Here is a 27,660-nt window from a genome sequence, read left to right on the forward strand (position 1 = left end):
ACAGAAACCATACAGTGAACGCAAACATTCAGGTCATTGGAGGGCCCAGGTGTGGTTGGACGGCCTGCGGGAGAAATACACGCAAGTCCATCATCGTTGCCACTCGTTAGCGGAAGCGGGGCGGTCACAGTTGCGACCATTGTTGCGATATTAGGGGGCTTTGTGGGTGGCTACGGATCAATTGCTATAGTTTCGCTCTTCCAATCACGTTCACGCAAAACTAACAAAAAGTCCGTATCATTGTTGTACCTAAGCGAATAACCGTTGGGTACTGTAAGCTTCGCTTCGCCCCTCCAATGCCTTCGGAGTAGACGAGCAGTGGGTCAGCACTGCTAATTTATCATTCAGGTAGACCGCCCGCTGTTGCAGCGTCAGGCCCGTCACCTGCTGTCGAACTCTCGTTACCAGATAACAAGGTTCTCTCCAAATTTATGAAAACAGACTGGCCAATGAGGGAAATCGACGACCGAGTATTGGATGACACTCATCCTTGACTGAGTGCGTGGAACTTCATCCATCCGTAAACTGCTTGCTGAAAGGCGATTGAAATAGATCAAGGATTCGTACTTTCCTAAAAAGGGTCTCAAATATTACCTATGTCGCGAGTGACCTGCAAAGCTGCGGCCACGTTGCTCCAAGAGTCTGTTCCGAGTCGTCGGCGTCCACCACACCACACGAACCTTGCACGAGTCAGTTGTATTCACACACTGAATAAATATACACTACGCCAACATGAGTTTATGGAGTATGTAGCATGACAAACATTCCGGGCAGTTGACATGAACAGTCGAACACGCAGCAGCAGATGGGGATTTTGCTATCGCTAGCAGCAAACCCATCACGCAGGGAACACATATGGCCTCTGTTAGTGGCTCAGAATCGGCTGCTGAATTTGTACAGGGTGGGCGGGTGGCGTTCGGCTGGGCCGTGCGCGCGACAGATCCACGGTACATGGGTGATGAACACTGGTGTGTATACTAAAACGGCACCCTAGCGGCACACAGCGTAGCCGCCGGCGAACTATACAGCAGGCTCCTCGAAAATTACAAACGCGCTTCTATGCGCCAAGCTAAGGGAGATCGTGCAAGGCACTCGCAGAACGGCCACAGTATGGGTTTCGCCGCTAAGGGCGATATCACGACACCTAACTACGGCAGTTTCGCACTACGAACAGTGACCGTTTGGCCTAGCTACACTGACAGGCTGTCATGGGATGCAAGTCAATAGGGCGACTGAGCTTAGGACATGGACCTTCAGACACAAAGTCGATATCGGACGGGACAGAACACATCAGATCGAAACAGCTCGGGCACAGCAATACACCAACAGACAACGCCACGACTGCGGCACAGATCAATAGCGATGAACCTACGGCCGCGTCCATTCAACATGGCCGCCTGCATATAGCACATGAGAGCCGCCATTATGGAACGGACGATGCAGGCTTCAGAACCAAACTGACAACTGTCAAAGTGTCTAAAACTCCTCACTATCAGCGTAGCCGCGATACGTAATAGAAAAGATCAAGTGCCGGACAAACGCGTTGCGGCCTATAAAGCATATCAATTACTGCAACGAGACAATCATTCTGGGGCACCTGATAAGATTGGTTTCAACCATTAATCCTATGTATATCCAATGGCAACTACAAATGTTTACGTAGAAAACTGCTTCAAATAGCGGTCGATTTGATTTCTAGTATGATTGTCAAGCACGAGTCTCATGAAGCATTCGATCGCCGATCTTATGTCAGAGAGGCTGCTCATGCCTTATCTCGTGTGTACCCGTGGGGTTCTATCGACAAAATTGAGTCTGCACAGACTGGCGCAGCAGCTGGCCTGTCATGGATGCTAGCGAGCGGGGGATACCGACTCACATCAAAGATGACCAAAGATATCCTTATCAGTCCAAGGGTCCACCCGAACACTGACACAGGCGCGCACACATCAGCATCAAATATCCTTTCAGATTCACAGACTGAGTCACTTTAAGGACTCACACGGCGACTCAATGAGCAGACTCATCATGATTCTACGCATGAGTGAGCGCACAGCCCCTCCGTACGACGGGGAAACGCTACAGTCATCACAGACACAGATAAATGTGTAAAGAAAGGGGAGAACACTGGGGGTGCTACGTCACTCAAAATCAGATCCAAAACGTACATGAACGAGCGAGCGACAGATCAAAGTTTGTTCAAGAGTTACAATGACGGGAAGACGAGCATATTATGCACCAAGAGAAGCCGTTAAAGCACTTGTTGCTTTGAAAGGCTCGTCACTACCCACCCACCCCACCGCCAAGCCGTCTTCCCATCCCATCCCTTCCCATCCCGCATCTCGTCCCTTCACATTGAAGTCTCTGTGAGGCTGGGCACGGCCTCGTACGGAGGCGGGCCCGCCCGGCCGTAGTCGCTGTACTCACTGCCGTAGCGGCTGGCGGCGGCCGGTCGGCGGCCGTAGCCGGACGGACCCGCACTTAGCGTCCCCGTCGTGCCGTAGTCCGAGGCCACGGCGGCAGCGGCTGCGGCGGCGTGCGCGTGCGACGGTCCGGCGCGCCGCTGTCCGTGGTAGTTGCTATAACTGGAGTGTACGCTGGGAGGCCGCGGCGGCTCACCGGACAGGTAGCCGGCGTTGGTGTGGCCCCGCTCGGCCAGCTCGCTGGAGGAGGAGTCTAGCAGCTGGGTGACGGGGTTGGCGTGCCGCCGCTGCCGCTGACTGGAGCGCGACCGGCCGCTGCGCGTGCTGCGCCCTGGTGGTGGGGGAGGGAAACACGGCGCGGCGTTAGTTTATACACTACACAGTACAGGCAGACCTCCGTGGGCATCGGGTGAGGATATTTCAGCTGAGGACGTTATATTTCTCACGAGTACAGCAGTGCAATAGGTAAATAAAACGCATCAAGCCATTGTAAACACAATGCTGTGCATTACGTCAGGAAAAAAACGCAAGATTCAGCCTCAATCAATCCAGCAATCAATCAGTGACTCTACAGCGTCTGTACTGTATTGAGCATCGACCATCAGTTTCCAAACCAGCACCCCCACCCCATCAACCCCTTTCCTCACCTGACGACCGCTGCGAGCTGCGAGACATGGCCCGCCGTTTAATCTTCCTAGGTGTCATGGGCGCGGCCCCGACCGCCCCTGTCGCCTGGTCGCCGGAGGGCAGCACCGCCGCTGGACTCTCGGGTCGCTCCTCCACGCGGTGCGGGCGGTACTCGATGTGGAACGCCGGGGAGAGAGGCCGTGGCTTGCTGGCAGCTGGTGGGAGGGTGAGGTGAAGAGTCAGAACAGGGAGAGATACAACTGTTTGTTAGTAGGTAGTGTACTGGTTATTGGTTAGAGTGGTTGAGAGAGCAAACACAAGGGACACTGCAAACAGGGGGCAAAATAATGGGACCCAGTGTGTAACAACGCCAGAACAGCACTAAAAATCGGACGGGAAGAATGCGGAGTAGTGTCTTGAAACAATGACAACACTATTTGAACACTAGATACAAGAGGCGAAGGCTTAGAATATCAGCAAAACTGGAAGCAAGCCAGCACATGGTGTCAAGGCAGACACAGACAGACTTTGTCATTTCATTACAGACAGACACAAGCAAACCAACCGCATCACTCGAAAGGCCTGAGGTCAGTCGCTAGTCTTAAGAAGCACCAGCCACGAAACAAAGCACGTGGACCGTGCCAACACGTTCCATTGGGATTAACCAGCGAGAAAACGTATGCGGCTCCTCAAAGATGGATGAAAAGACGCCAGCCCAGCTAGTGCCGATATTGATAGCTGAGAGTTTAGGTGCTCAGACACACTGTAGATTTACCGGATCACGCTAATCACATTATTCAAAGTCCTCTCGTTAATAAACAAGTTTTCCTTGAACATTTACTGAAGCTATCAACCTGCCAATGCACCTCACACGGCTGAGGCAAGCTACAAAGTCTGCAGAAGCATGCACCACTCAACATGCAGAGTGGAACAACTCACTGTTTCATCTTGGTTTCATCGGCCTTCGATCAACGAAACCAGTCTCTGATGATTTCAGGGACTAAGCATAACTGAGCTAGCGTACGTCACAAACACAAAGAAAACGCCATCTACAGACAGCTGCAGACTGGAATCACTCGCACAGGCACAGGAGCTAAGCATATGGCGATATGACAATATGTCACAGCCAGGGGAAGAATGGAGCCAGTGGACGCATTGCAGCCACAAAACACACAAAGCTGCTGGTATGACTTCACAGCAGGCGGTCAATCTCTCTGCAGGCGGTCTCGCTCTGCAGGCGGTCAATCTCACACACATGCGTGGGACGACGCAGTAGGTATTGAGCAGCTACCAAACCGAACCGCACCGCCGTGGGAAACGACATGCGCGCTCACCGCGCCACCTGCGGCCGGCCGACCGAACTACGAGTAGGCGGGGGCGCCGTAGGGTGGCGGAGGAGGCCCCTCGCTGGCCGAGAGCAGTGGCAGACGGGTCGGAGAGACGAGAGCCGGCTTGTAGGTGCCGCCCATGTCAAACCCGCCCACAAAGTCGACTGTAATGGGGAACGGTGTGCGATTGGAAAGGTCGCGTCAGGGAATCTCAGCCAATCACGTCGGGAAGAGGGCAATCAATGGATATGTGACGTCATACACAGGAAAACATGCGTGCTGAAAATGGATGGGCACCAAAAACATTGACCAATGAACATATTTCACTCGTATCAATGTCAATATCACTTATATTTGCAGTATAAGTGGACTGAAAACCAGCTCGAAGAGCTCTCTCAGTCGGTCCCAGCCCTCTGCCCTTCCACTTGCGCTGCACCATATCCCCCGGTCCTCAGCCATGTCCCTTCCGTCCCCAACTTACAGCTGTCGTCCTCCCGACGCCTGGCGACGACGAGACACAAAGCCAGGATAAGGCCCGCCACCTGGCGACAGACGGTACCGGTCACGATCGGGGAATCAGTCCGTTGATCAGAGAATCTGAATCGGTCAGGTCACGGGTCATGGTTTACTATTACTAAAGTAATCTTGATGGCTTACAGATACAGGCCACGGTTCACGGGTTACGAATCCCAGCACCACGAGCAATCGCGAGGGCTCAGTCACGGGTTACTGATCACAATATGGCATGGTTCGTGAGTCACGTGACATTCATAGGTCACGGTCACGGTTCGTCAGGCACGCGGCGTCTAACTAGTAACTGCGTTCGGCAGAGGCGCGATTGCAATAGCGACGATGAAGCGATCTTTCCGGTATATGCATCCGTGATTTTGTGGTGAGATGAAGCAAAGGAATTCAATACTTGAGGCTGGTGTAATTTCGAATATGCGCTCAAAATATTTACATTCATAAGGGCATATCTTAGAGAGCGATGCAATCACCCAACACACATTGCAGCCCCACCAACTGGTTAGGACTAACGGGCCGTTGATCGTTCACTTCTTGACCCTTACGATACTTATTACCCCACCTCTACCCTCTAATTCCCCCCCCCCCCCCACTCACCGCCAGTGCCAGGTGAATCCCGGCATGCAGGGCCTCCACGTGTTCCACAGGCAGCCAGCAGCCGTCCACGCGGATGGGCCGCGGTGGCCGGAACGGATCCTCTGGTACCGTACCGTTGGTGGCGTACACGGGTACACAGCCCGGTCCGGAGGCTTCCCAGAAGGGCGCGGCGCCCGTGTACAGGCTGAGCAGCTCGTTACTCTGGCGGAGGGGGGGGGGCGTCAGTGTCGACGGGGGTAGGTGATCAGTAGTTAAGATGGCATTGTCATTGGTCAGTACCGATGGGGAAACGACAAAGGATGAGGGGGCAGCAGGGTCAGTACTGTCGGGAAGTGACCAGACGAAAAATAGGGGGAAGGCAGGTGAAAAACATAAATCTTACTCATAAATTCGAGAATAAACTGATCACAAATTGTCCAAGCATGTAACGCACCAAGATCTGGAGTCCACTAGAAAAGCCGATGCGTAAGATTCCATATAGTTCAAACGAGCGTATTGCCTGTTGTTATGAGAATTATATTATATGAACTAATAGCACCAGTTACAAAAACACCCTATGCGTTTGGACCACCTAGATATCATGGTAGCACCTATCGGAATGCGTCAGAGCTACAAGGAAGTACAATCAACTAACGTCAGATACGCCGTCGCCATAAACAATATTCCAATGTAATTACCCCACCCACAGACGCACACACACGACCAAATAATCTGATCGACAGCTGCTAACTTCCCAGTCTGTGTGTTTTGCGTAAGAAGTGCGGTGCCCCCCCCCCCCCCCCGCCGCTTCCCACTGAATCTCTCCCACGGCACTGTCCATCGCGACAGGGGGGAGGTATTTGCTAGTATCTTAGTATTCGGTGCCATTATCGGCCTCAGACGCACTAGCCAGTAAGCACCTAGCGACGGCATTTTATCTATTTTTTTTTTATCTGAGCAGGTCTTAGTGATGGCAGTTGGTAACATTTAGCGCTGCTTGGTATATTCAACCGGTTGTTAGGTACGAACGTTGATTAACGAATTATCGGGATGTTCAGTATAAGAATCCTGAACAAATCGAATGTCAGTGACCAAAATGGCATGGACCGTAACGAGAAAACTTGCTTGGTGGAATGTCTTGTTATCTTAGGGCCTTAGGGGTGAAAATATTGAATATTCTGGCACTTCATCCTTGCCTCAAAGTAATTACCAAAGGTTGCACGAAAATAGCTATATAACAAGTTATAGCAGCAGTCACAATAGCAAATGGGGAATATTTGTTTCTGGTCCCTAAAAAGCTGTTTCTGGCACCTAATTGCTGATCAGCCCCAAAATGCTTATTCGACCCTAATATCTGAATCTGGCACCTAATTGCTTCCACACAGCCTAAAGTTGCCAGATCGTCTAGTTGAACTCCGTATTTGCTGTTTGCTGATTCAGCACCAAAACCAAAACATCCAGCACCTATTTTATTCCACGTTTGCCTACCTAATTCGCGTAATCTTCCTGATTTTATGTATCCTAACAAACATGAACTTTGCATTCGGTGATGTCAAGTGCCATTTTCGCCAGTGGAGATAATGATTAATGCCATTTCTAGCCAAAAGAGAATCACTAGCCAGCTATGGTGCAGCATAGCAAGACGCTCCTATACCAGCCCGCTATGTAGAGATTATTGCACCCTCAGCCATTTTAACGTGAAAAGTTTGGATCCGTCACTTCCAGCCAGGCTCTCAGGTCATAAACTGGAGTAAAGCAAAATGTCAACTCTGAACAGACATGCCACGCAACCGGCCCTCTTTTCAATATTATTAGCTTTCTGGCTTTCTGCAATCATCGTCTGACTCCATCTCGATCAAACGCAGCGTCCGGTTTCTACAGGGGCGTTTGACTGACCGGCCACACAATAACCAAAAACAAAATCAAAGCTTCATGCACACATAAGTAAGAAACGGATGAAAAAGGCACAACCACGGCACAACTCTGCGCGGCAAACAACGGACAATGTCCCACGCAAGATCCCGCGTTTCTTCAGCGGCCTTGAACGGAATGAAAACATTACATTTCTTTTTTGGAGCTATTTGATGACGTCAAAAAATACAATACCCGTTTTAATGGTCAAAATCGAGACAATTACTCACAAAAATGTTTCCCTTTAAGCATTACAAATAAATACTTTTAAATATTTAAATAACATTGTTTTTTCAAACAAATCAATATCATTTGCTTACTTAAACGTCATATACAATGCTGAGATCACTACAGGGCTGTCTTAGAGTGTAGCTGCACTGGCAACCTTTAGGCTAGACTCCAGGGGTGATTATACCAGAACAACATGATTCTACCAGCCAGTAGTTCATTTTTCTACTAGATTGGTGCTACGCTCAGCATTTAGGTGCCAGATTCAGAAAAAAGAGTAAGGCGTACCGATGAATAGGTGCCAGAAACAGCTAATTAAGGCCATTTTCCATGATTGGTGCTGGTATCCACCAAATAGGTGCTGAGGACCACTTTTGGGGCGAGTCAGCTTTTAGGTGCCAGAAATAGCTTTTCTGGGACGCAATTAAATGGCGTCCATAGCAAATACACATTGACATGCGTCCAAACAATTTAAGAGTATTTTGCAACAACAAGCACGACCTAAAACACCGCCAACTGAAAAAAAGGTCAACAGCATGACAACATATTGTGGGCGGAAGCAGGTAAATGAGCATACCTTGTGATGACACTGCAACAACAACGCATGACAAATAGCTTATTTTACAAAGCTTCCAGCTGGGCGATCAGTATCATTACGTGGTGGCATGGTCCAAACAAAGGGGGCGGGCAGGCAGAACGCATACGCCCATTGGGTTTCCGGGCGCGCCCATTCTGTCTCCCAGCCTCTATGTATTACCTTTTCTACTGTGAATTGCGATCACGCATTGTCCCACACCCACTGATGTAAAATAGGAAAATTGAATCACACTTGAGACGTAATTCAGGTTTTCTCATTCCCCTACGTCTACTCTGTTATTTTCAGCATCGTACACTCGTCCCCCCGCTCGTAGTCTCACAGAGTAGTCGCGAGTTTTCGCACGCCGTGGGTTTAGGGTCACGTCGAGGGCGGAGGTCATTACGCGCTCCCCGTACTCACCCTCTGCAGTTGGCCGACCTCCAGGTAGAAGCACAGTACGAACACGTTCCAGCCCAGCCACACCACCGTCCAGACCACGTACTGTGGGCAGAAAAAAAATACATTGAGCGTCAGCAGGCGCATCAATCATCTCAATACTCATGGGATCATGGCGCCGTGTACAGTTGACATGCACTCAATGACTAAAGAAAACACGTTCGTCATCTCATCGTTGATTATACCCGAACAGAGCAATAATACTCGTATGTTGTTCAATTTTGCTAAACGCTATTCTTCTTTGTCGGGTGGTGAGAGTTACAATACAACCAACGAGCCCCCCCCCCCCCCAAGATATCCTTAGGCTTCACGTCGCATATTGGAGACTTCATAAATTATCACACTTCAGCAGATTGACAGCTCAAGGACGCAGCGAGTTGTCCTAAAGCGCAGCATCACCCATCCTTGTCCCAAGTATCCAGAAAAACAAGCATCCAGGGTCGGTCCATGTGTGCAGAGGACGGACATCAGAGCTCAAAAGACAATAGGAAGCTACTACCTGGATAGCTATTGGTGATGTGAGAATCGGATATCGAATAACTTATTCATCGTGTAATGAGTGTTTGCTTGACACAAACCCACACACATCAGCATGAAACACGAACAGCCTGAGCCATCCCTGAACACGTCAGCTCGTTCGTCTCGCTTCACCGCCCGGCCGAGCTGGCAGCGTGCCAATGCTCGCTCCCTGAGGTGAGATTCCTCACTGGTCGCCCCCGCAGACCAGTAATAATACGACTGGCACGGCACAGCTTGCCGGTGGCAGTCGTCCTGATGAGCCGTCCCCTCAGTCCGTCATGTGACGTCATAGGAATGATGTGACGTCATACACCGGTGGCATTCGCCCTTGCCAAGGCCCTGTTTCACCGGTGATAGCAGCAAGCTACTATCAAATTGCGCGAGCTGACGTAATGTGATGACGTCATAGTGCTGACGTAAGGGGCAATTCTGGCGCACGATTGCCGCAATATTGTTTTACGTCATCAACTAAATGTTCGAAGTTAACGTCCAAATTTTCCTTAAACCCAACTTATTTTAAATACATTATATTAAAAAATATATATTAAAAATAAATATACTATCATGACTGCGTAAACTCTTACTTTTAGAGGCTCATACGTCACTTAATGCCGCGGCCAAGGTCGCGGCAATCGTGCGCCAGAACTGCCCATCACGTCAACAGTATGGCGTCATGACATGACGTCAGCTCGCGAAACGTGATAGCAGCGTGCTGCTATCACCGGTGAAACAGGATCACCGGTGAAACAGGGCCCAAGTGTGATCAGCCGTCGCTTTAGTCAATCATATGCCATCATAAGAATTTATGACGTAATCCACCTGTGGCGGCTGGGTCCAGTAGCCATTCCAGACGCGAGCGAATCTGGCCGGCCGGCCGGCCGGCGCGGTGGGGGGGGGGGGGGGGAGCAGGTGCAGCGGGGGAGGGGAGAGGCCACCAAAGGTCGTCTGGGCGCGTCGGCCGACCACAGGAAGTGGGCACAAACGACTGGGAACGCGAGGGGTGCCGGTGCCAGCGCCGCGGTCAGGGTGCCGGAGCCGGCCGGCCGCGGGCACGGCGCCGCGGTCTGGATACAGTGATATGAGGCGCTCGTTTGGATGCCGTAATATGGCCATTTTGATGCTGGTTTAGTTGCCGTAATATACAGTAATGAGGCTCTCACACACTGGGAGTTACGAGGCGACATAAACTGACAATGACAGGAGCTTCACAACGGCAAGGTAGTAGAAGTGCAACAAAGGTAGCTTGCAGATAATTCGTTCCATGCAGTGTCATCAAACATTATGATGAAATTAAAAAAACATTGGGGGGTCAGACGACCCCTGAGGAGTTTGCTGATGAGCATCACAATACAAGTGAAGATTATGATCTCACACCAAGCTTTCACCGAGGAACCATAAAGATAAAGCAATGGGTAGCGAATTCACACGAGACAAATGAGGAAACAAAGTCCCAGGTGAGAAATACTCCACACCTCAAGCACATTTGTTCGCGTTCCATGAGACCTCAGTTCGAAAATCATCTTCCGCCGGCAGCCCGCGCTACGGCCCGGCAGTCCCTCCCCTCCCCACGTATTACGGCGCTGCTACAGCCTGCATTACAAGTTACAACAATGCATGCCATTGTGAGTGCAAGGTCGGAGCGGCGTCTCCGTTCCGTAATTGGCGAGCGGCGCTCGTTATTGGCGGACGGCCCAGACACCGTCTGGTATGCGGTCGAGCAGACGTTTACGTTACCACACATAGGATTCCGAGACACTTCTGAGGGAGACTGGGATCTTTATTCTTGGATGTCACTGCACGCGGGATATGAAATGGGAAATGGGGCCCAAGCTTCACCACTCATGGAACTAAAAAGTACGGATCTGACCCTTGAGCCCCACTCGCGCTTTAAAAAAGATCAACATTTGTGGGGCATCTTGTCATAGCACGCCACTCCCAGTACCCAATGATTATGAAAATTCCACAGGTGACAGTGTGCTGTGTCAGCATCTTCTAAGTTCTAACCCTGTCACGCATCTGTTCATCGGCAAATACATCGTCTAAGGTCGTTCTCAGGAGGCTCGGGTCCTCCAGAGGAAGCTGCATCGAGTTGCTGATCACTGCCAGTCACACCGCCGTTCATACCTAAATCGGGCTGCTGCCATCCCCTCAGCAGTCAGGAGTTTATACAGCGAGCTGTTGCTGCTCAGAAACTCGGCAGTCCAAACATCGGCCTATTCGAGTCTCGAACGCGTCTCGATCGATAAGTTCGTCTTGTTCCGCGTTGGTCGACCGATAGTCGTCGAGGGTGCGGTCCGCTTCACAAATCACAAATTACCAGCTGTGCCTACCTGGCTGGCTCCCACGGTGTACTGATAGCTCAGACTATATAACACACAGCCAACACCGGTCAAATGTCACTCCCGCCTCCTCTCCTGCAGCCATGAAGTTCGTCGTTGCGCTCGCCCTCGTTGCCGCCGTCGCGGCCCAGGCCCCTCCGACGCCCGATCCCTCCAACCTGCAGTGCCACTGCAGCTTCGGCATCCACAACCTCCGCGACGACACCATCCTCTTCAGCTTCCGGCCTCTGTGGGAGAACGCCTGCGACGAGAGCGCCGACCACCTCTGTCAGGAGGAGTGCGTCACCCAGAGGGACGTCCTGGAGGCGGCCGGCAGCTGGAGCGTGCTCGTGCCCGAGCGCAACGAGACGGTGGGTGACATCGCCTGCGGAAACCTGGGCCGGGACGAGCCGACGGGCGTGCACTGTGGCCTGTACCACTCGGTGTGTGACCAGCTGCCGCGCCGCAGCAGCCACGGCCTGTTCGAGCCGCTCTGCTGCGCCGATGGGCTGTACGTGCAGTGCAGCTAGGACACCACGCCGGCCGGATACTTCAAGTTCAGAGAACTGCTTAGGGACGGCAGCTGCTAGTCAAGCTGCGTGGTAATGTTGTTTGTTGAGTTGTTGAATATACATGTGAAAGCTGGTTGAGAGTTTTGAAGCGTGTCACTTTTTAGGAGCGCTGCTTTCTGCTGTTCACGGCGACATTTTAACAGTTCGACACGAATGAACTGGAAAACCTCGACAATCCCCTAAAGAAGGTTGGATAGTTGAACTCGTGCGCAATGTTGTAAGTCGATTATATGGCTATCCATGTCGCACCGAGCATCGGAAATGTCAATATCCATGCGCTTAAAACAAATTCTAACACTTTAAAAGGCTTCTCAATAAACACGACTAGCAAATTATACGCAGCAAATACCGAATCATCTGAAGCAGAAACAAAAGATGAAGACCACTTACATAGATACTGATTTTGTCAGTAATTTACGGAGACTGAAATTACTTATATTTTTGCACGGTGTACAACTTTATATAAGCTAGTTTCACAACATTATTTGAAATGAAGTGAATGATACAAAAACAATTCACTGCACAATAAACTCGGATCGTTGAAGTTTAAGGGCGCCAGGACTCAGCTGTTCATCGGTGCCCACCATTGCACATTTGCACGGGACGAAAACACGCGATGCGACACCACCACAAACGCCAGACCTGCCAAACCACAGCCTGTCGACCAAACAGACAGGCGATCGGGAGGCGGGTGCTGGAGACGGACCCCAAAAGGTCGGTGCACGACACCTAACCACCGATTAACGACAGCATACGACACCGAACCACCGGCAAAGCAGGCTTGGTACGGAGACTGATACACAACACCGAACCAGTGATAAACTGTGGAACACGACGCCGAACTGTTCTGTCGGTGGCTTGTCGGTTCCGACAAGCCGCATCTTTGTAGCCCCGCGTCAGTTACCTCACATGACTGACGTTCACGCCGGTATGGGGCGTGAACGTAAAACGTACGCCGTTGTGTGTTCCAAGGCTGTCATGTAAAATGCAGTAAATTTTGTGCTTTGTGAAATGTATATGAATATGTATTTGAATTAGTGCCGTCCCGAATCAACCCACCCTTGATGACCGCTGGGAAGGTATGAATAGAACAGAAACGTCAAATGGTGACTAAATGGACCATAAAATAGCCAAATAATAGCCGGACCAGTCACTGACCGACCGCCTACAGGCTGTCATCGCACCTGTCATCAGTTGGCGTCTCAGCTCAAGCTCCGTGCACGGGTAGCACGCGAGCCGAGTATGTTCACGTGCTCAACTGAACCACCCAACTCCATCAGTGCCGCCGCCAGTTCAAAGCCCCACTTGGCACCCTGCCTGATCAGTGGACACTCAGCCACATACTGACCACGCTGCTCAGCGAAAGGTAGAAAGAATGTCGCGGCGGGCGCACGACCCACAGACAACCGCGCTCGGCTGGCCGGATATGACTAACAGGACGGCGACCCCGTCTGGCCGGGAGTCTGAGTGAGTCACTAGGCCGGGAGTCTGAGTGAGTCACTAGGCCAGAGTCAGAGTGAGTCACCGAGTTTCAGTAGTCTTAAACTCACTTAGTATAGTATGCGTGCAGACGACAATGCTCTCTGAATGTGAGAATATTCCGAGGTAGTGCGTATCCATAACAACACCGTAAGATTGTTAACAACCTTAGAGAGCAAACATCACTGTCCCACTGGCTAACTTCTCAGAGTTATGCAGAGAGTCGGGCTCAGACTGAGTCGGACTGAGTCACACTCTCTTCTCCAAGGTCAGCGAAACGGCCGAGAGAATAGAACTCAGCATGTGGTTGTTCCAGCGGCGACACTGACATTCCATTCCATAAGCAATGAGTGACACTACCGAGATGCGAGACACGGTGTGTGTGCAGCGAGAGAGCTCCGCCAGTCGGCAGATATAATACAGCCTGACGGGGATACTGGATGACTTCTCCACTGTGGACAATGACTCTCCCATGGTGGTACTGACAGTCCTCTGTGAGTAAATGATTGTCCCAATGGGAGAGCTCAGTGACCAGATAATGACGTGCTGATATGGCCATGGGGGCCTCAAATCTCTCCACAGCGCTTGCCAGAGCTGTGACTGTCAGAGATTTATAGGCCGCGAATCCGTCACATGCTTATTTAATGACAAAATGCACGCATACATACAAAGACTTAGGCTGAATCCGGGGAAATCACGGTTACATCTGGTACAGAACATCGACAGATGAATCCATCGCCGAGAAGAAAAAGAACGTGGGCCGTCAACTGATGATGGATTACGGTAAACCGAGACCTCCACCGGCTTCTCGCTGGCAGCAAAACAGCAAAGCAGTCCACCAGCATCCACCGACCCCCAACCACAAACCGCAGAAAAACGGGGATATTTCGCTCATAAAATCCCCCGAACTGCACTGCACCGTGAGGCGACTTTCACCTGCGACTCGGGAATGGAGAGTCCTTGACCGGCGACTGCAAGACAGTCACGATGGAGGGAGAGATTCGATCGGACCCTCAGCTATGATACATGGACTGACTACTGACCAAACACCTCAACTGTAACGTTATTCCTAACTCAACTCGATCTTTTCCTACTGTCTTCTTAGCATCATTTCTACTCATTATTTACCGACTGTCTGAACAAATTACGCTAATTCAAGCAGCACGGAACAATCTCCACCACAGTCATTAACTAAGAGGACTGAGCAGAGCCGGTACTCACCACCAGCAGGTAGCGGACTCTGTGCTGGTACGCGCCGAAGAAGCCGAAGATGACTGCCACCATCTGCAGGAAGTTGGCGATGATGGGTAGCCACATGTAGCTGAGGAAGTCGAACGCCTGCCGCTCGATGGTCGCCAGCTGAGGGAGGAGAAGGTGTTGAACAATAAAAGACCAATAAAAAAACAATGATGAGCCAGTGACTGTTTGTAAACAACTTAAAAGCTTCAGCCATCTTGCAAAGCCCTGTGACAGGACAGAATAGGTGCTCGAGTGCCAATGTGAATCATAATGCTGTTTCTTCAAACGACAACTCAGCTAGTTTTATCTCTTCATGAGCTATCACCATATTCTTACCAGCTGGATCACACATATTGTGATCAGGCCACATTTTGCTGTGCAGAGTCTCATGGCATTCCTATTGTACCACTGAGGCACCACTCATGCTGCCTTCTTGCTGGAGCTACTTAGGAACACCTGAAATGAAATCACAGTCAGTTCACTCTTCAACTGGCAAACCTCTGCACTCTTCATACAATATGAGCTGAGCTCAGGGCTCAGAAAATAAATTGAATGGGTGGCTGCTATCTAAGGTGCCTGCTCAGCAGACCTTGTTTCATGGCACCTCAGAAGACACCAACCAGCCATTTTGCCCATGCATCACCAGTGCAAATCTTGTGTGAATGTTTAACTTGTCCCAGAAAAGATAATGCCACAAAACTGCTCTATCATTCTACTCTGAAACTCTCTTGCCAGCTGCAAGCTGACCTTATTGAAAGTGTGGGTCGAACACTGTGAGTCATCGCACCCGTCACTTAAAAGCACTCAAACTCACTGCTACTCTCAATGAGTTAAAAATTTGGCACCTCATCCAATAGGCCACAATAGAAGCATGATGTGCAAACCACAAGATTAGATGTTCAGTTCATAACTGAACCATCAAAGAAACTACTTCAAACAAACACCAGTTAAAGCTGAAGATCTCGCACTAACCCACTGCACCTGTCAAACAAAGGATTAGCTTGTCACCAGCCTAGGCATGAAGCCCAGAATGATAATGCAGATGTCAGCATAGTAATAGGTTATACAGCCAAAATTTATCAGATTTGATCTCAACTTTACAGACACCAACACAGCTCATCAAAAGTCAATCTGGTCCTCTCTGTAGTTTAGTGTAAAAGGTGTCAGCCGTCAGTCCCCAAGCTATCTGGCAGTGAATTCAAGTTTGTGAATGATGACCAAGAGTTCCACATTGACATTGTTTGACCTGTGTTCCTTTTTTAAGGCATCTGGCACCTGGCAGTGAGCAACATTCTTGCCTCCTGGGTTCAGCGTTCTCCCAGGTCAAGGTTTAGCCCTTAGACCTGGAGAGACTTAACAAAAAACTGAAATTGTAGAAATTGTCATCAATTAACAGAGTGCGAGTGATGGCATGTGATCAGCGCCTGGCGTCACGGTCCTGCTCAGTGGGGCATTGGGGCCCAGTCCACAGCCACCAATTCATCTATTTGGACAAAGGTAATTTATAAACTTAAATTTTAGAAACATAGCAGTCCAGTCGTGCGATAGATTGGGGGTGGCCTCAGCCTGTATGCTAACAGCACATTGGTAAAGTGCATACTTACTCAAATCACTGCATCTCAAACAATGAAGGACATCAAAGTAATACTGCACCAACTCATTTGCTAAGACGCAAATGCAAAAAAAAAATTCGACCTATATCCTTCCGTTGTTCTTTGCGTGCGCGTTTGTCATAAGCTGCAAGGTCTAGTGAATGAAACGAACAGAAATAATAAGCAATAAAGACAAAGGAATATGACGTCATGAGATAAATTTCCTTCCTGTCCCTTGTTTTATGCTTTATTCGCCTCGTGACACCTCGCTAGGTGGCAGCACCGTAGAACCGTATAGATAGGATAGCGAATGTGGCGCACGAGTTACGAATACCGGTAAACGTGTATTTCTGTATCAGCTTCAGTGGAAATTTTATCGATTTTGATCCCTTTTATGTAACGTTTTGGGTTTTTGACCTTTGGAGTAAATTACCCTGCTATCGCTAGTGAATATCATACAGCATTTGACTTTTAATCTCAGTCTGAAGCAGCTTACAAAGACGCGTGGCAATTCGTTAAATGATCTTGTTTCCATTATTAGAATGGATATATTTCAGGCAATAAGGTGCATATGCAATCTTTCATGTTGTAGCAATAGCATGGTATGACAATGACATGACCACACAAGTACAAAAGACAGGACTCGGACTACAACTACTAGTGGCATTTGACCGAAATCGGAAGTCAGAAGTGATGGCTGCCAACCCGATTCCACTGCTAACAGCAGCTGTTCCACTATGCTAGGGTTTCTGAGGCAGCTTCCAGCAGCAGGCTGCAGCCCTGGAAGGAAGGAACTGAGGAGTCTTGCTGCCAACCCTCAAAACCCACTTGCTGCTGAGATGGCTGTTTGTTTCAAGGAGGTAGCTGAAGCGATTAGACCTACAATTAAGTCTGTTGCTGGCATGTGTGGTGCAGCACAATATGCTACATGTGTTCTGCACATGTGTCCAGCAGAGCACAGAACATATTTAGCTCATTGCACCTCACCTCAGTCACCCCCTTACTCAGCATTGAATCGACAAATGGTCTGCTTTATTAGTTACAACCTCTGCTCAGTGCTTTAGAAGTTGGTGCAGTATTGGTGGCATTAGAGGCATTGTAATCAATGATATACGTTCACAGCTGGCCTGAATTTGCACATATATCTCTTTTGTTTCCTGAACTATATCAACATCATATGATCAATGGTGTGAGAATACTACCTGGGAGAGGGAAGCCATCTGACGTCCTCGGGTGTTCATTCATACCTTCCCTTCAACAAGCCTGGGGTACCCTTAAAGTTATTTTCATTGCCAGGGCCATTCATCTTTCACATATGTAACTGATAACTGAATGGAAGAATGTAAAAGTCACAAATTTTTGGTGTCACTGGTCATAAGGCTCCACCCTCTGAAGCCTTATGAATCTGAAGTGATAACTCAGAACTGAGTTTGAATTACACAGATAACATATCCAACCCCCTGTCATTGGGAGCAGAATCAGCCTCTTCTGAACCGAATACATCCCTCATTCCCTGCTCAGTGCTCAGGCTAGTAGCTACTGCCTTTTGGCCCTGACATGCAGATATCATTAGCAAAAAGCAATGTGAAATGAACATGTCCCTTCGCCTTCCGGGGCGCCGTTCGAGCAGCTGGTTTTGTAAGTCTGTTCCATTCCATCCCACTGGTCAACAGGTCATTTGAAAGGTGGAGCGAACCCGCACTGAACTCACCGTTGGCCCGCACCAATCCCTGATCATTCTACATCGGCACCCGAGCGTCCACGCTGGTTTCTGAAGGCTGCAATCTACAGGTCTTTGAGGGCTCCACGGTGGCGTTTTGGGGCCCATCGCAGATTTAAGTTCCGACGGTAGTCAATGAGGACCTTATGCAGGTTTCCGAGAACTCCATGCCTATTTCTGAGGGCCCCACGTCGGCCTGTGACGGGCTATAAAAGGTGAATGTCTTATGCCGGCATATGAATGCTCTTAAGATCTCAGGGCGGTTCCAAACTCACCGGGCGGTACCTACCTACGTAGAAAACCGTTACGGCGAGGGTTCAGACAATGTGCCCGGAACCTTGCTCTTTCGGCGGATTGCAATATCCTTATCGGCCGCCCTTACCGCCCTAACATTGGTTGTAATCACCAATACTGCTTACGAAGTGCCACGGGACGCTTTGTTCAGGGCCCTTTTGACTGTGAAAAGATGTATGATGGGCTATGAGAATCATTATTCGTGATCTATGAGGAATTTGTCGTCGAATTATGTGCATTGCATTCCAATTTTGAAAGAAAAAGTATTCGAAATCCGAGGTCTCGTGAGATTAGACCGGCCGGTCTGCCTGCGGAGCGGCCGCCGGATCCTACCTATAGTAGTTCAGGAAACGGCCACCAGATGTCAGCCACTTCTGAGTCACGAGGCGAATTGGCTTCCATCATAGATAAACTCTTCTATCTGGCTAATAAGAGATAATATTTCTCATTTGATTTCCATTTTATCATTCATTTATGCCTCATTCCTTAAAAAGGAAGATGTGCACAGTGTGCACCAGGGCACTGTGCATTGTGCAATATTGATGAGGTTGATGAGAATGTTGGATTTTCGGTCTTACTGGTTTTCTACGCTGTTCAGATTTACATATTTTAAATTAATTAAAATATTCTAATCAAGAGACATTTTTCCAAAAAAAATAAAACTTCAAAAACCACAATGCAAATAAATTCTAAAAGCGAAAACATGCGGGACAAAATAGAATACTTGAACTTCAAGATGGCGCTGTCCATATTCTTGTGACTTGCTTGTGACAAATCTCAGCGTGAGTGAAGTTCCTTGAAATTATTAGAATTTATCGAATTAAACTGCGGTAAAACTCAACAAAACGCAAGTGATAGGGTGGTAAACTCACTTTCAATGCTTATATACTCAAGGCCACCAAAAGTGAACACATACATACTGAATAGAAAGGGATTTTGGTGAACCCAGCACTAGACTGAGCTGAGACTAGTCGGTGAACACTGAATCCAAGCCCCAAGGCAAGGAGGGTCAGTCAGAATGTGAAGTGTGAAACATCAAAATTCATAATCAAAGGCCAGAATGACAGAAAAAAGTTGCTGCTGGTATTTGTATTTTCAAAAGTCAGAAGTTAACCCTTACGAGCAGTGGTTCCCGGCTCCCGCATGCGATAGGATGAGCGATAAAAAACGATAATTATTGCTGTTAAGTAAATCAGTTATCGTTATCGCAAACCTTTCTTATCTTTTTATCGCTCTCACAGGTCCGAAAGTTAGTTATCGCGGAAAGCACTGCTTACGAGAAAGAATAACCGCTGATTGTGAAAGCATCAGGTTATTAGTAGAGCAGATGTCACAATGTTTTTTCAACTGAGGAGAAGCGCTATACACATGCTATATGATGCTTCTTTCTAACAAAACTTAAACCCAACCTGAACCTAACCTGACTTAACCTAACCTACAAACCTAACCTAAAAACCTACAAACCACACCTACCCTATAACCTACAGACCTACAGCACCTCTCCTCAGTTGGAAAACCTTTGTGTGATGTCTGCTCTACTGGTGCCAACATCACTTACCTATGAGTTAAGTTATTTGATACCGTTTTATTATTTTTCATTTCATGTTTTTTTACGTGAGGGACTGGCAAAAGTTTTGGGGTTCTGGGTGAAAGATACCTGCAGCTGCCATTTTCATTTGATTAACCTGGCCTCAGGTGATAATTTTACCATTGGAGAAAAGCGAACTTGGGTCTGTAGGCCTTAGGCCATGGCTCTGGCTTCCTCTGCCCTTTTGTCTCACCCACTGTGGCCTGCTGCAACCACTGTATCTCATTCTGGTTTCTGAATACGGACTGAAATGATCCCTGATGTCAGATGTGAAATGCAGATTGTGTTCGGAACACGCATTCTCGGGTAAACACCACGGCTCAGTTAACTAATGTATTAATCTATGCACATCGGCTCATTACACGCTAGTAACTACACTGACTGCCCATCAGGCCGGACCTACTGTCCGCCGGCTCATCCCCGAGCTCCCCTTGGCGAGCCAACCGCTCAGCCCCCAGCCCGTCTCGCCGAGCAACCCGCTCAGCGACTGCCGCCGCCGGCGATGCGCCGCATTATATAGGGGGGCTGGGCGCCCGCCGACCAATCAGCGGCCGCCACGTCACCTACGTCACTGGCCGGCCGAGACTGCAGGCTGCAGCGTCGGCGCACGCTGCCGGCGGCCGATACGAACGGCCGCCGCTCCCCAACACACACCCCCCCTACACAAGAGAGGTGTACGACCGCTCACATTTTACAAGTATGTACAACACTTCACAACGACACAGTGCACGATACACTACCGCGCCCGCGATTCGCGCAGTTCAGGGACCCCCGCCTGACACTGTACAGGGGCAGCCGCGCCGCATTCGGTACGGCGCGGACGGGCCGAGGGCGGTAGGAGGCGACTCAGGCCTCGCGCCGCGATTTGGGTGATGCCGCGCGCGCGCCACGCCCACCACTCGCGGCAAACCGCACGTCTGTCCATCGTACGCTTTCAGGTGGTCGTGGTGCCACATCTTGGTTTTACCGACGCCGTCCCACACTCGGTAGATGGCCCCTCTTCCTTCGCTTCTTCCGTGGCCCCACGGGCCCTTGTGCCGCAGGCCGAACTTTGGCTGCCCTCCAGCTGCCGCTCGGAAGTCGCGCTCGTTACCGACTACGCGCTCGAAGGGGCGTGTGGCCGGCTTGTTCTGCACCGGGGCCCTTGGAGGTGGGGTGGGCCTTTTCTGCCTCACCACTCGATCATTCTGACCTTCAGAGTCCAAGGCCCTGTCCCTGTTTCCCCGCACCGAGGTGTTGCAAGGCGTCTGATAGCTGAGGCGCTGTCGGGCGTGATTGTGCGGTGGGCTCTCTTCTTGCGCCTTCTGCGTGCCGCTCCACTCCACCGGACTAGCGTCCCCTGCGTCGCCGTCGACACCTGGACGGCTGGTGGTGCGTGCTTCTTCGCCCGCCACATCGCCAGCCGAGTTGACCTCGCCGCTGGCCTGGGCGGCCTGCCGGTCAGGTTGGCCTGCGATGCCGATGCTGGGCGACCCGCCCCCGCAACGGCTCGTCCTGGACCCGTCGGGCTCGACCAGGTCCCCGCATGGAGTCACTGGGGTTGGTCTGTGTCGCCATCGGTCCAGTCCTGCTGACTTGAAGACGGCCCGAGCGGTGCAAGTCACCAGGGCCACTGCCCGCGCGCAAACCTGTGCGCACTGCCTTGCCACGCCAGTGTTCGAGGCCCCCGATCGCTCGCGATGCCCGAGCTTGTCGAGCTGAGGTCGGGATGCAGGCGGAGCCTCGCTGCCCGCCGGCTCTGATCGTATCGTGCACACGAACGACGGTGTAGGAGGGCACCCTTGCCCCTGTCCTGTCGCGCTACAATCCCTCGATTGTGTGGGCTGCCCTGTCGTAGGGGTCCCGTTGAGGGCAGGTGGGTCAGCCACCCTCCGCTGCCACTCACGGTCGCACCCCGCTGCCGGTGTGTCCCCCCGCTGCCAGCGGCCCGCGTGCGCTGTGGGGCCCTCCATCACCGGGCGGGCAGGCATGCTCACAGCCGCAGTCGCCGGGGCAGGCGGGCGTCCCGCCCATCGCTGAACCCCACGGCCGCACCCGGGGCAGAAAGGCGTCCGTCCGCCGGCCTCCTCAGACGAACCACGGGGGCGCTCCGCCCACTCCAGGCCCGCCTGCTGATAACCGGGTGTGACGAACCGCCCCACCTGCTCGTTTGCGTGTGTGCGCCGCGCCGGACATTTGCGGACCAAGTGGTCGGGGCTGTTGCAAAAGAAACAGCGGCGCCCACTACCCCGCCTATTCGGGTTTGGTGGCCCTCGTTGGGGGTTCCTCGCCCCTGTCCCGTGCCCCGTGCGGTAGGCGTCCCGCCTTCCCGCCGTCTCAAGGGCTTGCAGAGCGCGCTGCAGCTCTCCAATTAGCCTCTCCAGCGCGTCCAGCCGCGCAGTGCCGGGCGCGCCTCGGTCTTGCACCGCCAACGCCTCGCCCTCGCTGGGCGGGCGCATTGCTCTGAGTGCGTCCTGCTGCCTTTCGAATTTATCGGCGACCTTCACGGCTTCGATGAGGCTGGCCGGGTCCTTCGTCAGCACCCGCACCCGCAGCTGCTCCTCACGGAGGCCGCATATGAAGCGGCTGACGACGGTCGCTTCCACGGACGGGTCGCCGGCTCTCGCCCCCGGGTAGGCCTCCCGGCCTGCCTGGCGCACCCTGTCGGCGAAATCGCGTGTCGCCTCACCGGGCTGCTGTCGGATGCTCGCTAGTTCAGCGTGCGCCTGCATCGCGTTCTTTGCTGTGCCGAAGCGGGCTTCCAACGCGGCCACCGTTTGCTGCAAGTTGCCTTGAGCATCCTCCGACAGCGAGGCGAAATAGTCCAGGGCGCCATCTTGCAGCAGGCTGACCAGGCCCTGCAGCCGATTCTCTTCTGAGAACGCGATCGTTTTCGCCCGAAACCGTCGGTACCATCGACCCCATGATTGATCATTTACCCCCGTGAAATTTTCAAAGTTAGCTAAAAGTAAAAGTTCTCTCTCCATGTTACGTTACTCTACTGAGCCGATTCAAAATAGAATAGAAATAAAAAATTTACTTTAAATGGTGCAACCCAACGAATGCGTGTCCGCTAGTGTCCGAACCGTCCTACCGACCGCGCCAGTTGTTCGGAACACGCATTCTCGGGTAAACACCACGGCTCAGTTAACTAATGTATTGATCTGTGCACATCGGCTTATTACACGCTAATACCCTGGCTGCCCATCAGGCCGGACCTCTCGTCCGCTAGCCCATCCCAGAGCTCCTCTTGGCGAGCCAACCGCTCAGCCCCGAGCTCCACCCGCCGAGCCACCCGCTCAGCGACTGCCGCCGCCGGCGATGCGCCGCATTATATAGGGGGGACTGGGCGCCCGCCGACCAATCAGCGGCCGCCACGTCACCTACGTCACTGGCCGGCCGAGACTGCAGGCTGCAGCGTCGGCGCACGCTGCCGGCGGCCGATACGAACGGCCGCCGCTCCCCAACAATTGCATGGCACAGTTGATGAGCTGCAGTAACCAATGTTAGAAATATATGCCATTGCCATTGCACACTAATTGCAATAAATCCACATCGCCTTGGGCCAGGAACCCAGAGTTTTGCTAACAGAATAAGAAGTTTGCATTTGTAATTTATAGAAATGTTCAGTTGTCCCTAGTAGGGCTGGTAACTAGTAAGGGTCATGACCTAGATAGTGTGCACACTGAAGTAGCTCATTGCAGTTCCTGTGTGCCAATTTTTCAGTTAGTGAAGGAAGTGCAGTGCTGTTGGTTCCTCATTTCCAGGTACCTATTTATCACATTAAGCCTGGCAGTAGTGGCTCCTGAACAAAATGTCAATCAAATGAACAAATACTCATTGGTCAACAGTGAATTGCTATGCTAATAAATTTACACTTCTTGTGTCCTGGGTAGTGTAGCAATCAACTATCCTTATGTCTCTCACATCTCTTTTTCTGCCACCAGGTAGCTGCATTATAAGATAATCATGTGTGGCGCGACCAGAGAACATGACACGCCTCCGCCATCACCGTTCCGTGGCTCCGGCGACGAGGACGAGACTCTGGAGCCCGATGAGGTGGTCGTCGATGACGATGGAATGGTTCTGGAGGAGGTGGAGACGCTGGAGGAGGGTCCTCCCCCTGAGGACGAGGACGACGACATGGACGCTGCTGCCGTGGAGGAGGAGGAGCCTGTCGAGGACATGTCGCGGCTGACTCTGGACGGCCACAAGGGGTCGGCGTTCTGCGTGGCAGTCTCTCAGGCGGGAGACGCACCTCTTATCGCCTCGGGTGGTGAGGATGATTGCGCGCGCGTGTGGCGAGCCGACACGGGCGCTCTGGTGCTCACCACCTCCGGCCACAAGGATTCCGTAACTCAGGTGGCTTTCAGCAGTGATGGCAAGTTACTGGCCGCCGGAGACATGGCAGGACTGGTACAGGTGTACCGCGTACTGGGAGGGGAGAAGGTCTGGGAGTTTGACACCGGCCTGGACCTCACCTGGCTGGCCTGGCACTCTGTGGCGCCGGCGCTGCTGGCCGGCACCCAGGACGGACAGGGCTGGATGTGGCGCATTCCTCGCGGCGACACCAAGACGCTTGCCTCGCACGGAAGCGGTTTGAGCAAGGCGGCGCTGCTGGCGGACGGCGCCCACCTGTTGGCCGGGTATGAGGACGGCTCGGCGCGTCTCTGGCAGCTCCGCTCCGGTCAGCCGGTACAGCAGTTCAGCGGCGCCGCTGCTCACTCGTCACCGGTCACCTGTGCAGCCGCGCACCGTGATAACGTCCTCCTGGCCACCGGTGCTATGGATGGCTGGGTGAGACTCTACAGCGCTACATCGGGGAAGCTTCTAACCACCCTAGCAGCTGCTCCTGATGCCGGCGCTTCTACTGACGCGGATGATGACGAAGGCGGTCCCCAGTGTGTGGAGGCGGCGGCTTTCGCCCCGACGGAGACACCCCTGCTGGCCACGGCTTCTGTCGGCGGCGTCCTGACTCTGTGGGATGCTGTGGCGCAGCGCGCCCGTCACCGTCTCTCCGACCTCTCCGGTGTAACCTGTCTGCGGTGGACGGCGGACGGTACCCGGCTGCTGGTCGGATGTCTGGATGGAGAAGTGGTAGAGGTGGATGCGCGTGCCGGTGGGGTAGTGAGACGTCTTACCTCGGTACCCAGCAGTGTACTGGACATGGAGCTAACAGCGGACGGTAAGGCCGTGGTGGTGGCGATGGATGACGGAAAGGTGCGACTGTTTGACCTGGCTCAGCCCGCGGCTACATAGGGACGACGAGGTGATCGCTCGACGGGCGAGGTGCCACTGTTTAATGTAAATGGATATGGTTAATATCTGGTCATCGGAGCATTGTTTTCTGAACATCTTGTTAGGATGCTGCAATAATGCCGATCGCATTCGTATTTCAGCAGGCTTTTGCTACTTGGATCCGATTTTGACGATGATCAGGAATTCATTTGTGTTGTATTGTTGGGCGTGGCTATGCCTGCGGAGAAGTTTATATGTATGACGAAAGTGTAATGTTTTCTTCGCATCATGGTAGACATGCTTGAATCCAACAGTAGCGCAGGATTATTGTCAAAAAGTTGTTTTTTGTTCGGTACTACGGTGGTTCAGAAATCAGATACTTGAAATTGGTTTGATAGTCGATATCGAACGAGGGTCTTAGGGACTCTTTTGTAATAAACTGCCTTATCTTGAATAAATCGTCTACGCATTTGGCAGTGACCTTTTTTGCACTGAACATTTACGGTGGCGGCAGGGCCTCCTCTAACATACCCACTGGGTGGGCAAATGCCCACCCAGTCACCACAATTGCCCACCCAGTGGCGTCGATTTGCCCACCCAGAAGCAAATGCAAAAATTCTGGTCCGGCCGGGCGTCCGGTACTACCTTTCTGGTCTTAAGCAAACTGGATGCTGTTTGAAGGTCAAAAAAAGTTTTATGGTTGCCCGATATTCAGGGGCGTAGCCAGGATTTCCTCAAGGAGGGGGCCAAACGCACAGGGGCCCAAGATAACCCCCTCAAAATCCAAAAAGCCATCTGGTTGCATCCAATATTTTTTGGAGGGGGCCCAAATAAATAGGGAAAAATATTTATTAACAAAAATATTAGAACTTAGGGGGTAAGCAGTCCATGGGCCCCTGTTAGATAGGCCCACGAATAGCTTCATAGAGTCGCCAGTCGGTTTTGAGGGCGGTCTGAGGGCCCGTAGGTCGGATGAGGGTTCTTCAGACCGTCAGAGGCCCCTACAGCGCATGAGAGCCTCGTAACTCGTAAGCCGTCTGAGGGTCATATAAGCCGCCTAAGGGCCACTAAGACCGACAAAAGCCCTCCTTGCACTTGCAGAGGCCCAGTCATGCCGACGGAGGGCTCTCTTAGACAAACTAAGGACCCGTTCAGGGCATTTGAGGGCTTCCTCAAACCGATAGGGGTCCCTCAGATCGACAGTGGATCCGATCCGAGCTCCCTCAAACCGATATAGGGTCAGACCAACAGTCGGAACGCATTGATTCTGTTTACACACCGTTGGACCCTAGTTGGACCCATCCCATCCAACTGGCCCCCTGGTTTCAATAGGGCCCCAAGGCTCTAAAATTGGGGCTCTCTTGGCCAAAGTATAACTACTCAGCTGTGTCAAAGGATCTGCCGCAGGGGCCTTTGCGTCGCCAAGGGCCCACTGTGTCAGCCAGGGGCCCCTATAGAATAAGGACCCCTGGCTTCCAGGGGGGCATGGTCCCTTTGGCCCCCTCCTTGGCTATGCCACTGCAGGTGACAAACGTTCTTCCAGGCGACCAGGGGGCAGGGGCCAGGCGACCAGGCCCCCAGGCGGCTAGCCCTCAAGCGACCGGGGCCCCCTAGGCGACCAGGGGCCCCAGAAAACCGGGGGTCATCGGATGAGTGCAGGGGCCCATTGGGTCATCAGAAGGCCAGAGAAATGAAACTTCGATATCAATTTTCTTCCGAGTAAAAGACGTTTTATCCAGTGTTTGAAAAAAATATCCCGGGGCCTGAGGGGCTCTCCCATGGCGCGTTTTGCGCTCAAGGGAGGGGGCCATTGCCCCCGTGGCCCCTCCCCCTTGGCTACGCCCCTGCCGATATTGTTATTCATGGACAAAGCCAGCTAAATCTCTAAATACGGCTGAGCTGAACAAATAAGCAAGAATCATTACCGGTTCGGGTAGCCTTTACCAGGGGCGTCGCCGACGGGGGGGTCGGGGGGGTCGTGACCCCCCCCCCCACTCTTGAAAAATGGGGGTGTCGACCCCCCACTTTTTGCGATGTTGAGTATGCTTTTTTAGCTTTTATGTCAGTGAAGCAGGCGTCAGCAACACCAACAAATATGTACATCAGATTCAGAATCGCTTCAAGAGCTCCCTAAAGCCAATTAGCCAATTAGCTTAAGTTCAATTAGCTGTGGGCGGGGAACACCAGCACAACAATACTTTTAAGTAGCCACCATTCTAGTACCTTTTTATCCCTCAAAGGATTGGACGCGCCAAAACTGCCCCGAGCGTTCGTCTGATCGTTAAAAAAATGGTCGCAGTCGATTCGTCGGATCAGTACCTAACTACAAAACTACAAACTAGCCTCAGCCCCATGGCTACCGTCACAACTAGCTGTGCACATGTTGTGGACAGTAGGGGACAGGGAGTCAGATGAGACCGTCTCGGGCTTTCGCAAAGAAAAGAAGTCGCGCAAAAAGGAGCCGATTGCAACGA

The 27,660-nt window shown here is 51.7% G+C and overlaps 2 protein-coding genes across 10 annotated transcripts; one reads left to right on the forward strand and one right to left on the reverse strand.

Annotated features, from left to right (window-relative positions):
- Positions 1-684: 684 nt before the first annotated feature.
- Positions 685-16,530, reverse strand: LOC122384718 (sodium/potassium-transporting ATPase subunit beta-1-interacting protein 4-like). 3 transcript variants are annotated; one of them, XM_043372385.1, is made up of 8 exons: positions 16,380-16,530; positions 15,112-15,231; positions 14,758-14,895; positions 8,613-8,693; positions 5,498-5,698; positions 4,857-4,917; positions 3,068-3,262; positions 685-2,751 (listed from the first exon to the last, which is right to left on the reverse strand). In XM_043372385.1, exons 2-8 carry the CDS (start codon positions 15,163-15,165, stop codon positions 2,348-2,350), a joined length of 1,134 nt encoding a protein of 377 aa, XP_043228320.1. In that variant the 5' UTR covers positions 15,166-15,231; positions 16,380-16,530; the 3' UTR covers positions 685-2,347. The 3 variants fall into 3 exon arrangements, with proteins under 3 accessions (XP_043228320.1, XP_043228322.1, XP_043228321.1); XM_043372387.1 differs by having other exon boundaries at positions 16,471-16,516; XM_043372386.1 differs by having other exon boundaries at positions 16,290-16,417.
- A 170-nt stretch (positions 16,531-16,700) lies between these two features.
- On the forward strand, positions 16,701-25,662 carry LOC122384719 (angio-associated migratory cell protein-like). Of its 7 annotated transcripts, none has more exons than XM_043372392.1 (2): positions 16,701-16,932; positions 23,896-25,662. In XM_043372392.1, exon 2 carries the CDS (start codon positions 23,918-23,920, stop codon positions 25,205-25,207), a length of 1,290 nt encoding a protein of 429 aa, XP_043228327.1. In that variant the 5' UTR covers positions 16,701-16,932; positions 23,896-23,917; the 3' UTR covers positions 25,208-25,662. The 7 variants fall into 7 exon arrangements, with proteins under 7 accessions (XP_043228327.1, XP_043228329.1, XP_043228324.1 ...); XM_043372394.1 differs by having other exon boundaries at positions 16,727-16,763; XM_043372389.1 differs by lacking the exon at positions 16,701-16,932 and adding an exon at positions 19,089-19,163.
- Positions 25,663-27,660: the final 1,998 nt, after the last annotated feature.

This window comes from Amphibalanus amphitrite, unplaced genomic scaffold (assembly GCF_019059575.1).
Source record: "Amphibalanus amphitrite isolate SeventyFive unplaced genomic scaffold, NRLGWU_Aamphi_draft 000197F_arrow, whole genome shotgun sequence".
Classification (NCBI taxonomy): Eukaryota; Metazoa; Arthropoda; class Thecostraca; order Balanomorpha; family Balanidae; genus Amphibalanus; species Amphibalanus amphitrite.